Consider the following 14341-nt stretch of genomic DNA (forward strand, 5'->3'; position numbering starts at 1 on the left):
AGCATATTTCCATTGTTCAATATAGTATTACTTAAGTATAGTCATCACGCCTGTACATTAGATCTCTAGACTTTGTTTTTAAGATTTTATTTTTAAGTAATCTCCATACCCAACCTCGGGCTCAAACTCACAACCCTGAGATCAAGAGTCGCACACTCCGTGGATTGAGCCAGGCAGGCGCCCCATGCATCTCTAGACTTTATTCATTCTACATAGCGGACTTTGTCCTCTTTGACCAACATCGCCACATTTCTCCCATACCCCCCTTAATGTTCTACTCTGCTTCTGTGAGTTTGACTTTTTTTAAAAAAAGATTTCACGTATGGATGAGATCATACAGTACAATATTTGCCTTTCTCTGTTGGAGTCATTTCACTTAGCACAATGCCCTCCAGTTTCATCCATGTTGTTGCAAATGGTAGGATTTCCTTCTTTCTCATGACTGAATGATGTTGAGTTGTGTGTGTGTGTGTGTGTGTGTGTATACACACCACATCTTTATCCATTCATCCATCGATGGACACTTAAGTTGTTTTCCATATCTTGAATAATTCTGCAATGACCATGAGAGTGCAGATATCTCTTTGGGAGAGTGATTTCATTTCCTTCAGATATATACCCAGAAGTGGGACCACTGGATCATATAGTAGGTTTAGTTTTAATTTTTTGAGCAGCCTCCATACTGTTTCCCGTAACGCCTATACCAATTTACCTTGTTTTCAAAAAAGATTTTATTTTAAAGTAATCTCTACACCCAATGCGTGGCTTGAACTTCCAACCTCGAGATCAAGAGTTGCACGCTCCGCCGACAGGTGCCCCTACTTTTTTTTTTCTTTATTAATCTTTTATAACATCTAATTTGTCTCTCACCTTTACCTACATGGCAGTCAATGATCTCATTCATCTTTTCTCTTTTTCTTTCTCTTCTTCCATTTTTTAGTTCTTTTTCTACTTTGTCGGGACAACTTAATATCTATACGTTATCCTTCAGCCCGTGACCCCAGCGTTGTGTTAGTCTTAACTTTACGGTAGTATGTAAAATGCCCAGTGTCAGGCTTTTGCCAGAATTTCCCCATTCATCGGTTTTGGTCGGATGAAGCTCACCGTTTGGTGTAGTGCTGGTCAATAGAACCCCTTGCAGTGATGAGTACGTTCTGTATCTCTGCTGTCCAGGACTATAACTAGCCACGTGTGGCTACCAAATTGGACAGCGCAGCTCTGTTAAATTCCTGAGGAAGGGCACAAGTGTTTTTGAGAAATTGATGCCAGTTTAATTCTCTGGTCTTGTAAGTTATTTCATCTTTTTTTGCCTGGAGGCCCTGAAGAGATATTTTCTTTGTCTTTAAATTCTAACTGTTTTGTTAAGTGCTATGTCAGAGTTGGTTTTCCGGGTCAATTTTCCTTGGTACCCAAGGGGCCTTTGATCGTGTTGAGATTTGCTCAATGATCCCGGGTATGTCCTAGCTCGGTGACTATTCCGTGTGTACTTGAAGAAGAAACTTAATTTCTATGTTTCTGAGTGGAATGCTCTGCAGAGTCCTTTGGTTGCTGGGTGGTGTTCAGTTTTCCTATATCCCCGTTGATTTTCTGTCTACTGGTTACTTTGATTACTAAGAGAAGTGTTGAAAGTCAGCGGTTCTAAGTGTGCATTTGCCCCTTCCTTCTTTCGGTTCTTTCAGATTTGCTTCATGTATTCTGAGGCTATTTTATTAGGGCAGTCTCCCCCACAGTCGTGCTCCCCCACACTCCCTCCCATGATCTTTTGGCTGGACAGTTAGGGATTTAGTCTGTCCGCTTTGGCACTCACTTTCTGTAAGGAAGTTTGTCCTTGGGGCCAAGGGGTGGGAGGGTAGAAAAAAGGCAATGGGGATCCTTCCCACATTCTCCAGACCACTATTCTTGCCAAAGAAAAGGATTTCTCTTCCTTAGAGTTTGAGGTGTCTGCTGCTACAAGGTTACAGGTTTTTTGTGTGTTTTTTTTTGTTTTTTTTTTGGCCCTGGGGCCTACTTTGGGGCAGGACTGCTTTAAAAAAAAAAAAACAGTATTTCTCCCATTTTCTGTGTCCCACAGGGACCCCCCCCCCCTTCAAGCTTCATGTACTTTTGGTGTCCCTGCTGACTCTGTACCTGGTGCTTCTCTCAAGCTCTTTGTGTTTTCTTAGCCTTCCAGTTTATTCTGGTGGTTTCAACTAGTACTGAAATGCTATTGCCTCCCAATCGTTGGCCTATCCTAGCCTTCTCTTCTGAGCTTCAGAATCCTATAGCCACCTGCCAGCTGGACGTCTATCAGTATGTGCCATAAACAACCCAGCTCAGGTCCAAGATCTATTTCAATTTCTCCTTCTGCCAACCCAGTATCTCTCTTGTTTTGCTCATCTCAATATATGGCACCAGCCTCAACCCATCTGCTCGCGCCATTATCCTGGGAGTAATGATCTGTGCCTTTCTCCCACTTAACAGGACTTCTGTCTAATTTCGAAATATAAATATATTGTGGGAGGGTCAGAAAATATTCTGATGGTATAGGGAGTCAGGCATTTTAGAGACTGATGATCTGTAGGAAAAAAAAAAAAAAAAAAACAGTTGAAAATCCCTCCCCTCTCTGGCCCCGGAATGTCTCTGCAGCCCTTAAGCTCATCATAGCCTGAAGTGCTGTTTTTCTCTCCTCCGGTTCTATATGTAGTTTCATAGCTCACCATGTGTGTTTCATGTTTTCCTGCCTTTTTTTATGCTGTTGTCCCATATTTTTGAGGGAAACTGTATTCTTGTTGAAGGATTCCACGCTCCGTCTCCCCAAGCGAAGTTGGATCTGATAACACAGCCCACTGCACCCTGTACGCATGCCTAACGCAGCTCCCGTAACACCTCATTGCAAGACTGTGTTCATACCTAAGCCTCTTCACTGGGTTTTGAGCTCTTTGAGAACAGGCACTCCATCTTATCCCTTGTTTGTTTTCCCAGCAACTGGGACAGGTCCGGCACCTCATGTTAACTCAGCAGTCAGCAGTCTTTTCTTCATGGATTGATATATTAACACAATAGCAGGGCTGTTCTGGGTTCCCCCCGCCCAACAAAATATAATATCGAGCAAGACACAGGGTCAGGTGTCCAATGTAGCTTCTTCTAGTTAACTCTTACTGGTGCTCTGTGGAGAGAATTAGTTTCACACGTCTGTTTTTTTTTTTTTTTTTTGAGATAGTATTTAACATTTTTTTTAATGTTTATTTTGAGAGAGAGAGTGTGAGCAGGTTGGGGAGGGGCAGAGAGAGAGGGAGAGAGACTCCCAAGCATGCTCCATGCCATCAGCGCAGAGCCCGACACAGGGCTCCATCCCACGAACCGTGAGATGATGACCTGAGCCGAACTCAAGAGTCGGGTGCGTAACCGACTGAGCCACTTAGGCGCCCCTCCGTGTGTCCCATTCTGATCATTGCAGCTTGTTGTTACAGGGATCTGTGTCATTTGAGGACGTGGCTGTGGATTTTACCCGACAGGAGTGGCACAGACTGGACCCTGCTCAGAGGACCATGCACAAGGATGTGATGTTAGAGAACTACAGCAACCTGGCATCCGTGGGTGAGGATTATTGTCCATGTAACTCCTGGTACCATAGGTTTTCTTTCTTGGTTACTGTAACGTGTATGGCCTTTGTAGACTTTAACAATACTTTAGGTTCTAGATTCCAGGGTCACAGATGCTTGATTAGGTTTGAGGCACCAGGAAGCGTGATGTGTGTTGTCACTTCCCCCAATGAAAGGTTTAAATGGGCCCCCTTCCTCGTGCAGCTCATGAAGATGCACCTTCCTCCTCCTCCATCAGAGGCCCTAGCGCTCAGACAACTTGGCCCATGTCCTCTGCCATTTCCCATTAACAGGCCTCTGCGTGGCCAAACCAGAGATGATCTTCAAGTTGGAGCGAGGAGAAGAGCTGTGGATTTTAGAGGAGGAATCCTCAGGCCAAGGTTTCCCAGGTGAGTGAGCAGAAACGGGAAGGAAGAGTGCAGAAATTCACGCTTGGGGCAGTGGTTTCCAGTAGGCTCTTTCTAGGGGCCCTTCCTCTTTGCAAATGACTGGAGGGCAGAAGGTTTACACACTTCAGGTACCTAAACCACACCTGCCCTCATTACGTTCACACTTAAGTGCTCTGGCCTGTTTTATCTTGAGGTTTTTTTTTTTTTAAGCTTATTTATTTATTTATTTATTAAAAAAATTTTTTTTTTTAATGTTTATTTTTGACAGAGACAGAATGCGAGTGGGTTAGGGGCAGAGAGAGAGGGAGACACAGAATCTGAAACAGGCTCCAGGCTCTGAACTGTCAGCACAGAGCCCGATGCGGGGCTCGAACCCACGAACTGTGAGATCATGACCTGAGCCGAAGTCGGATGCTCAACCGACTGAGCCACCCAGGTGCCCCAAGCTTATTTATTTATTTATTTTTAATTTTTTTTTTTCAACGTTTATTTATTTTTGGGACAGAGAGAGACAGAGCATGAACGGGGGAGGGGCAGAGAGAGAGGGAGACACAGAATCGGAAACAGGCTCCAGGCTCTGAGCCATCAGCCCAGAGCCCGACGCGGGGCTCGAACTCACGGACCGCAAGATCGTGACCTGGCTGAAGTCGGACGCCCAACCGACTGCGCCACCCAGGCGCCCCCAAGCTTATTTATTTTTGAGAGAGACAGAGAGAGAGCACAAGCAGGGGAGGGGCAGAACGAAAGGGGGACAGAGGAGCCACAGCCGAAGTGTTGACAGCAGAGAGCCCGACGTGGGGCTCGAACCCGGGAACCACGAGATCGTGACCTGAGCTGAAGTCGGACGCTCAACCGACTGAGCCACCCGGGCGCCCCTCTTGAGTTTTGTGGTTATCTACCACTCTTACCTAACCCTGCCCGCCTCGTCTTACACGTTCTCAGCTAGTCTGTCTCTCTTTAGTATTCTCAATTGCCTGCCTGCCTTCCACTGCCTTGGATGCCGTTCGTTGTGGGGCATTTGTTCGTACGCGCCTCTGGTGTTCCACCACCTCTTAAATGAGTGTCAGCTATGATCTGGTCATGTTCTAGGTGTAGGGATCTAGCACCTGGGAAACTAATATCACTGTCCCGGAGTTGGCAGTCTGATACATCACGTTTGGTGGTGAGAAGAAAATCAATGCAAGATACGAAAGATAGACAACGATGTGTCGTGTGCCTGTGGAGGATATGTCCAGGGACGACTTTTTGGGGAGGTTAACATTGGTGCACCAACATCAGTGATGTGAGAGAGACAGAGCCACGTAGACTTCGAATATTCGGGGTGGAGAGAACAGTGTGTGTCAGGGTGATAGATCCTAAAAAGAGCAAAGAGGCCAGTGTAGCTTAATGGTGGGTGGTGTGAGTGGCCGGGGGCCATATCAGAGAGTTAGCTGGGGGCCAAATTATGTTGAGTTTTTTAGGCGAGGTGAAGCACTTTTTAACAGGCTATGTTTTGTGGGCTTTGGTAAGCACTTTCATTCGGTACCGTGACAAGGGAAACCATTGTTGAGTTTTAAGTAAGTGATCTGATTTGTTTTTAAAGGATCTCTCTCACTGCTGTGTGGCAAGAGTTCTGTCGGGGGTGGTGCCCTCAGGCATGACAGTGACCTTCAGCGTCAGAAGATTCAACCTGTGGATCAAACTGTTGAGTATAATGGATATGGAAAAGTCTTCTACAAGAACACAGGCTTTGTTGGACATAAAAGAACACACGCAGGAGTAAAAAACTTTGGATGTCATGAATGTGGGAAAAGTTACTGCAGGAAATCAAACCTTATTGAACATCTGAGGGTACACACAGGGGAGAGACCCTATAAGTGTGGTGAGTGTGCAAAAACCTTCAGTGCAAGGTCATACCTCATTGCTCACCAGAAAACTCACACAGGGGAGAAACCCTTTGAATGTAGTGAATGTAGGAAGTCTTTTGGCAGGAAGTCACAACTCATTCTACACCAGAGAACACACACAGGAGAGAGACCGTATGCGTGTGCCGAATGCGGGAAAACCTTTTCTGAGAAGGCAACCCTTATGATTCACCAGAGAACTCACACGGGGGAGAAGCCCTATGAATGTAGCGAATGTGGGAAAACATTTCGAGTCAAGATATCCCTGACCCAACACCAGAGAACCCACACAGGGGAGAAACCATATGAATGTGGTGACTGTGGGAAAAACTTCCGTGCAAAGAAATCCCTAAATCAACATCAGAGAATTCACACAGGTGAGAAACCCTATAAATGTGGCGAATGTGGGAAGTTCTTCAGAATGAAAATGACTCTCAATAATCATCAGAGAACTCACACAGGTGAAAAACCCTATCAGTGTCACGAATGTGGGAAATCCTTCAGGGTACACTCGTCTCTTGGGATACATCAGCGAATTCACACGGGAGAGAAACCTTACGAATGTAGCAAATGTGGCAATGCCTTCTATGTTAAAGCACGCCTCATTGAACATCAGAGAATGCATTCAGGAGAGAAACCCTATGAATGCAGCGAATGTGGAAAAATCTTCAGTATGAAGAAATCCCTTTGTCAACACCGGAGAACTCACACGGGAGAGAAGCCCTATGAATGTAGCGAGTGCGGAAACGCCTTCTACGTGAAAGTACGCCTCATTGAACATCAGCGGATTCACACGGGAGAGAGACCCTTTGAATGTCAAGAATGTGGCAAGGCCTTCTGCCGGAAAGCTCACCTCACGGAACATCAGAGAACTCACGTGGGCCGGCCCTTGCCTTTTACTGTGGAGAAAGCTTCTTTGTGAAGACTCCCATCACCGCCTGACCAAGCCCTCTGGGTCCTCTGGTCACCGGCACACAGAGCACACCCGTAACAGTTAGGCTCGGACACTGGTGTGAAAATACATCCTGATTCCTGCTAGGGGATAGCTCGTTGTTTTCGTTTCATTTGGATTCCCCTAATCAATGGTGAGGTTGAATAACTTCTTACCTGTTGACTGGCCGTTAGGGTTCTTTTCTTCTGTGCTTTGACTGTTGTGTATCCTTTCCCCATTGTTTTCTGACGGGCTGCTTATCTTTTACGTCCTGGCTTTACATGTTCTTGTTTTCGTTTTTCAATATATGAGAATGTACAAACCTTTTTTCAGTCATGTGTATGGCAGATAATCTTCTCCTGGACTGTGGCTGGTTATTTAAAGTTGTTAACTCTTCCGTTGAGGTTTTAGGTTCGAATATTATCAGTTTCAAGGTGATCACAATTCTCCTACACTTTTCCCCTAAAGTTAAGGTTTTCCTGTCAACATTTAGAATGTTAATCTCCCCTGAGGTTGTGTGTGTGTGTGTATAGCGTGAATTGTACAATATATAATACTGTATTCCTCTGAACACTTTCCATAAATGGTACCACCCTGTGTTGAAAGTTCTGCAGCTTGCTTTTTTCATGAAACGTTACCTGTCCTTGATCTATCTATCCATGCTGATAAATATAGGTCTGGTGTATTCATTTCTCTCCCCCTAGTGCAAGACATTTGTGTTGTTTCTGTGTTTAGTGTCTGGATCTAAAAGTGGAACTGATGGGTCATAGAGTATAGGCAGTGTTTAAGTTACTAAGCTGTTGTGCCCCTAGCTCCAACACCCCCCTTCTACGCTGTTCTTTGCGATGCTGGGGCTGTGACTCTACAAAACATGTTTCTGTCTTGCCAGCTGCTTCCCGTGGGGCCTTGCCAATCGGAGATAGTGACCGTGAACCGTGAGCGTGAGGAAGGAAGAAGGGCCTTGCCCCTTTTCTTTTCCTCCCTGTTAGCGCCCCGTTCATCTGAGTGTCAGCCCAGTATCGCTCCCTCCCTTGCGCAGAAGTTCCTCATGGTGGCAGTTGTTTAATTCAGCACTCACAGAACAGCCAATGGTGCCCCGCCCCCTCAGAAACACTAGCGGCAGCTGGCTCGTGCCACCCCCTTGGGAGTTACCAGTCCCACCCACGTGACACCACTCCCCAGCCTTCCAGTTTTTCAACCGACTGAGCCACCCAGGCACCCCAGCCAACCTTCCAGTTTTTAATAATTCCAGTTTCTTCCCTTGTTACCTTAGCCTAGCTGCTTCCTGCAGTTGCTGCCTCCATGATAATTTTAATGTTCTCTTTCTGTCCTTTTCAGTTACATGGTTAATAACTTTGTGACTAGTCAAAAATTCTTTATAAGAAGTTCTTTTCATTAAAACAACTGGTATCGTTTCTGTCTCCTAGCCGGGTTCTTTTTTTCTTTTTTAATGTTTATTTATTTTTGAGACAGCATGAGGGTGGGCGTGAGCAGTGGAGGGGCAGAGAGAACGGGAGACACAGAATTCCAAGCAAGCTCGTGCCGTCACCCAGAGCCCAGAGCGGGGCTCGAACCCGTGAACTGTGAGACTATGACCTTAGCCAAAATCAAGAGTCAGAGGCTCCACTGACTGAGCCACCCCAGGCGCCCCTCCTAGCTGGGTTCTGATTGCTACAGAAGTTTTGCAACTTTATTAAATAATTGAATTCCGCCCCCCCCCCTCCAAATTGTACTAATTTACACTCTCATGAGCAGTTTGAGACGAAGTTTACATTATCCCACATATACACCAGGACTTATCAGTCTTTCAAATTGTTGCCAGTCCGGAAGATGTAAAATGGCTTTAAGCCTTTCCATCCATGAATATGGTTTGTCTTTTTATTTTTTAACTCAACTTTTTTCGACTTCCATTGTATGTTACGGTTTTCTCCCATAAATTGTCTTTAATTAAAGTTAACTTTTAGGGGCGCCTGGGTGGCGCAGTCGGTTAAGCGTCCGACTTCAGCCAGGTCACGATCTCGCGGTCTGTGAGTTCGAGCCCCGCGTCAGGCTCTGGGCTGATGGCTCGGAGCCTGGAGCCTGTTTCCGATTCTGTGTCTCCCTCTCTCTCTGCCCCTCCCCCGTTCATGCTCTGTCTCTCTCTGTCCCAAAAATAAATAAAAACGTTGAAAAAATAAATAAATAAATAAAGTTAACTTTTAACAGAAATTTTGCTTGTACATGTATATACATATACATTTCAAAATATACTGATGTATTATGGGGTTTATATAAATATTTACGTGTAACACACACACATACACACAGAAGAGATACATACTTCTATGTCCACAGAAAACTTTTTTCTTTCATACGTTCATTTCATTTTGCCCACATATTTGCCACCTTTCTGCATTCCGTCCACAATCATTTTCTTCTTTGCCTGAACAATGCCCTTTAGTGGAAGTCTGCCAGTGACAAACCTCTGACCTTTGAGAATGTTTTCTTTTTTTAAAGCTTATCTTTTAATTTGTTCTTTAAGTAAGCTCTAGGCCCAGTGTAGGGCTTGCACTATTGACCCGAAGATCAAGAGTCACGTACTCTACTGATTGAGCCAGCCAGGTGCCCCGAGAATGTTCTCTAATGCAGCATTTTTGATGAGCAAAAGTGAATCCTTTACCTTTAGCATTTGGTAACGCTATGCCATAGAAAATTGATGCTACATTAAATACCTGTTTTTTTTTTTTTGTTCCCTGGACATTCCATAATAAATATGATGACCCACGGTATTTGAATTAACCATCAGATGTCCCCAAATATAGCATACACTTGAGTGTACATATTACACTTTATGCATTTTTTCAACAGCATGCCCTCACCCTTATTTACTGAGCATTAATTAAATTTATCAAGATGTCATCTCAGTGATTCTTTTAATCTTCAGATCATCCATTTAAAAAATTCAATTTTATGTTTAAATTTTTTTTATGTTTATTTATTTTTGAGAGAGAGAGACAGAGGGTGAGTGGGGGAGGGGCAGAGAAAGAGGGAGACACAGAATCTGAAGCAGGCTCCAGGCCCTGAGGTGTCAGCACAGAGCCTGACGCGGGGCTCATACCTACGAACCCTGAGATCATGACCTGAGCTGAAGTCGGATGCTTAACCAACTGAGCTACCCAGGCGCCCCTCAAGTTTATGTTTCAGAATTATTATTCTGTTTTGGAAAATGTCAAACATAATAAAAGTCATCTATAATAACAGAAAGCAGATCAGCGGTTGCCTCTAGGAGGGGAATTAACTCCTGAAGGGTAGGAGGGAACTTCCTGGTCGATGGAACTATTCTATATCTTGATTGGGATGTGTATTAATAGTTATGAAATGAGTAAATTTAAGATTTTTGCACTTGCTTGCATGTAAATTATATCTCAAACTTTAAAAACAATAATAAAAAGTTCCCTGTTCCCATACCAGGAGCCGGATGTGGGCTGCCTGGGAGAAAAAGACACCGGCAATGGGAGACTTAGTCCCAGGGCTTTAGAAATGGCTTTGCTCCATGAAAATGACCTTCACTGAGGCCCCATGATGGGTTGTGCTGGCCTCGTGTTAGGGAACGTCATTTACGTGGTGATCCCTCACTGCCAGCACTGCCGTGCGTATTTGACTCGCAACAGCTTAAGCAGTCTCCTTTGGTTCTCCATTGGCCACCACCACAGTAGTTTTTACCCCCAGAATATGTCCGCGTGGTGACTACCAACACCCCATTAACTTAACAGCACTTCTTTTCACCCCCGCTAGTCTAGAGCACAATGTCTGTACAATGACCTACCATCAGCTCCCAATATCCCGTCTTATCACAACTTTTTGCTCCCACCAAGTCTACTGACCCCCCGCCCCCAGCTCATCGCATCACGTCTCGCCACCCCTCTCAGTTGCCATGACAATTTTTGCTGACCTGTTTGCTCGTCGCGGAGTCTCTTCACGCCTTTAGCCCCAGCTTTGTGACTGATGATCCTCCATTAACTCAATATCATGTTTTTTGTCTCTCTTTGGACTCAGCGTGGTGACTGCTGACCTCTCATTAGCTCACAGCAATGTGTCTCGTCACCTTCCTTTAGACCTAATGTAGTGTCTGTTGACCCATATCGGCAGTGTCTGCTGCCCCCCTACTGGCTACCACGCAATACATTCAACCCAGTGTGTTCTAATCACAGCGTCTGCTCTTCCTACTTTAGATCCTATCATTATGTTGATTTTTATTGGCCACCGAATGAACCCACAGCTCAGCACAGCACAGTTGCGCCAGTATCTATCTGCTGTTCCCCAGTTAGCCACCAGTGTGGTGACTTTGATCCCCCTGAGCCCCAGTAGACCATCTGCAGAACTTGGATGACCTTGTCATTCTGTCTTCGGAGCCCCTATTTATGAACCTTTAAGTTTTTTAACCTTCAGACCCAGTGGTGTCTGCTTAAAATAGCCCCCATCACTGTGTCTTCTCACCCAACACTACAGCCTGTCAGGGCACGGGCTGACCATACACCAGTGCCTTTTTATTTTTAGCCACTAGCTGAGGATGAACTCCTTGAGGATGTATCACCATGTTTTTTGTCCTTATAGTAGTCAAATCATTGTGTCTGTTAAATCTCCTCCCTTTAACCACTAATATTGTGTCTTTGACCAGTTGAAGCCCCAGTAAAGTCTGGTGGCCCCGCATTGGCCCCCATCATGGTGTCCATTGATCCTCCATTAGCCAACAGTAGTTTCTTGGACACCCATGAGGCCCCAGCAATGTATTTGCTGACCCTCCTTAGCTACCATCCCTCTGTCTGCTGATCCCCAATTAGCCGTAAGAGCAGAGACTAACTTCCACGAGCTTCCAGTACAATATCTGCTGATTCCACATTAGCCCCATCTTGCCGATCACCCTTTAGCCACGAGTAGAATGTCTTTCACCCTCTGAAGTTCCAATCATGGTGTTTGTGACTGCATGAACCCTCATCACTCTGCTCCCTCATTAGCCACTAATACAGTGTCAGAATGCAACGATCCCCCAGCACAGTGCTCGTCACCCCATGTTAGCCTCAACACTGTGACTGCTCGCTAGTTCAGTCTTTGCCTCATGCTTCTCAGTCATGACATCTGCTGCTGACACCGGATTACTGCCATCCCTATGTCTACTAACACTGGTCACAAATACAGTGTTTTTGGTCGTAAAAAATCAGCCCAGTGTCTGCTGACCTCACGTTAGCCTTTCGTCATTCTGCTGATTAGCCATTAGCCATCACTAAAGTGATTTTGTCTCTGTCTCAGCATCAGTTCATTTACCACCCGCATCCCTGTGGCTGCTGGTCCCTCATTATTCGCTAGTACGGTGTATTTGCCTCATGAGCCTCAGTATAATGCCTGGGACTCATTAGAGCCTACCCTACATTAGAGCCCTTCATGGTTTGGATGATCCTGTATTAGTCACCAGTATAGTGTCTGACCCCCGTTAGTCCCCCTGGCTGTATCTGCTGGCACTATATTAGCTCCCATGACTGTGTCTGTTGAAATCCCACTAGTTATAAGTACAGTGTCCTTAATCTCTGTGATTACTCCCGTTTCTGATAAACCTATGTTAGGACCAGCCGCTGTTCCCTGATCTCTGTATCCCGGTTTATTGGCTGTTTCAATCCTTGTGATCGGTCTTTAGACTCTGGCGGTTCCCCAGTGCCTCAGACTATTTGATTTTTCTGTTCCTTGCGCTTCAGAGACTATCCCTTGGTCTTTTTTTGCTGTGGTCTCATCCTCAGGGTCTACCCCCTGTTCCTCTGGTTTTTTTTTAGTCCCTCTGATTGTCTTCCACATACAGGGACTATTTTGTGGTCTCTCCAGATATTTGTTGATCCTACTGTTCCTCGGGTCCAGACACTGTCTCCTTGTCCCTCCAGCTGTTTCTTTGTTTCTCTGGCTGTTCCCTCAGCCTGAGATTGTTCCCTTATCTCTCGGGGCTGTCTCCTAGGTATTTCTGGCTGTCACATGCCATTCAGGAATGGTTTCCTCTTCCATTTGGCTGTTCTAGAGTCTCTGTCCCTCTGGCTGTTTGATAGCCTCTTTGTTGCACATCACTGCGGTGACTTGATCCCTTGCCCTAAAGCTGTTTTCTAGTGACCTGGAATAGTTCCTCAACCCTGGCCTGTGTGGAGCCACAGACTGTTCCTGCTGCTTCTGGGTGTTCCCCAATGCCTGGAATAATTTACCTTCTTCTCCCAGTTGTTCCCTCAATCCTGGGTGTGTTCACACCTGCTTATTTTCTGGTGTATCCAACTGTTTCTCAGCACCAAGGACTGTTGCATACACAGGATGTGGCTGGGGGTGTTAAACAGCAAAGAGTGTCAGCCTGCAGAGGGAGCACCTTCCTTCCAGGTAGCTCCCTTTATTTATTTATTGTTTAATGTTTATTTTTGAGGAAGACAGAGACAGAGCGTGGGTGGGGGAGGGGCAGAGAGGGAGAGGGAGACACGGAATCTGAAGCAGGCTCCAGGCTCTGAGCTGTCAGCACAGAGCCCGAAGCGGGGCTTGAACTCACAGATTGCTAGATCATGACCTGAGCTGAAGTCGGATGCTTAACTGACCGAGCCACCCAGGCACCTGCCTCCTTTAGTTGTGGCTGCCATGAAGAAGCATACCCTACAGACAAGCTTCCTACTTCAGAGTCCTTGTGTGGCTCCTGGTAGGAGGTCTGTAGTCCTGAGGTCACTCCATTTCCTCCCATTACCCTTCTAGAAAATCCGCTAACGTGAGTAAGGTCAATTACCCACCCCCCCAAAGCCAGCATGCCACATGTCTGGGTGTGAATCTCTGCTTAGGAGAGAGACTGATGACTGAGAGGAAGCACGCGGAGGGGTGTCAGCCCTGTGACATGCGCAGACTTGGGGGGGCGGTACAGCTCAGTGGGTAGCCTGGGGGCCACCCTTTCCCTCACCTGAGCCTCAGTACTTCTCCCTAAAACATGGGCCTCACAGTACATGATCAGAATCCTGAGGTCTGTACTAGGGTTGGAGGATGACTAATGGGTATTTTTTTCAGGTCAAAACATGAAACACATAATAATAACTTCCTGTGTACTATTAGTACCAGTGATGTAAGTTCTCAACAGGCAACGTAGTATGATGACGAACATAGTTACTGGAGCCAAATCTGTATTCCAATCCTATCCCTTAATGGTTTCTCAGATACAGCATCAAAAGCACACACTATAAAACAAAAAGGAGATAAATAGGGTTTCATCAAAATTAGAGACACTTTTCCGCAAACGATACTGTCAAGACAGTGAAAACGCACAGAATGGGAGAGGGCACGTGAAAAGCTCCTCAACATCATTAGGCATCAGGGAAATGGAAATCAAAACCACAATGAAAAAAAAAAAAAAAAACCCACAATGAGATAACACCTAACGCTCGTTAGCATGGCTAGAATAAGAAGGATAGACGATAACAAGTGTTGGCAAGGAAGTGGAAAAATTGGACCCATCTTACATTGCTGGTAGGGCATAAAGTGGGGCATCCACCCAAAAGAAATGAAAACATGTCCACATATAGA

General features: G+C 45.6%; 1 protein-coding gene across 5 annotated transcripts in view; it reads left to right on the top strand.

Moving 5' to 3' along the window:
• Positions 1–8199, top strand: part of ZNF157 (zinc finger protein 157) — a 39315-nt gene extending 31116 nt beyond the window's left edge. For 4 of the 5 annotated variants that reach the window (XM_045471459.1, XM_045471458.1, XM_045471460.1 and 1 more), the window contains 3 exons: positions 3450–3576; positions 3875–3970; positions 5553–8199. In XM_045471459.1, the coding sequence (XP_045327415.1) occupies positions 3528–3576; positions 3875–3970; positions 5553–6775 (1368 nt within the window). In that variant the 5' untranslated portion in view covers positions 3450–3527 and the 3' untranslated portion in view covers positions 6776–8199. Of the gene's footprint in view, positions 1–3449; positions 3577–3785; positions 3971–5552 lie in introns of all 5 variants that reach the window. The other variant, XM_045471462.1, reaches the window with a different exon arrangement.
• The last annotated feature ends 6142 nt before the right edge of the window (positions 8200–14341 follow it).

Source organism: Leopardus geoffroyi, chromosome X (genome assembly GCF_018350155.1).
Source record: "Leopardus geoffroyi isolate Oge1 chromosome X, O.geoffroyi_Oge1_pat1.0, whole genome shotgun sequence".
Classification (NCBI taxonomy): domain Eukaryota; kingdom Metazoa; phylum Chordata; class Mammalia; order Carnivora; family Felidae; genus Leopardus; species Leopardus geoffroyi.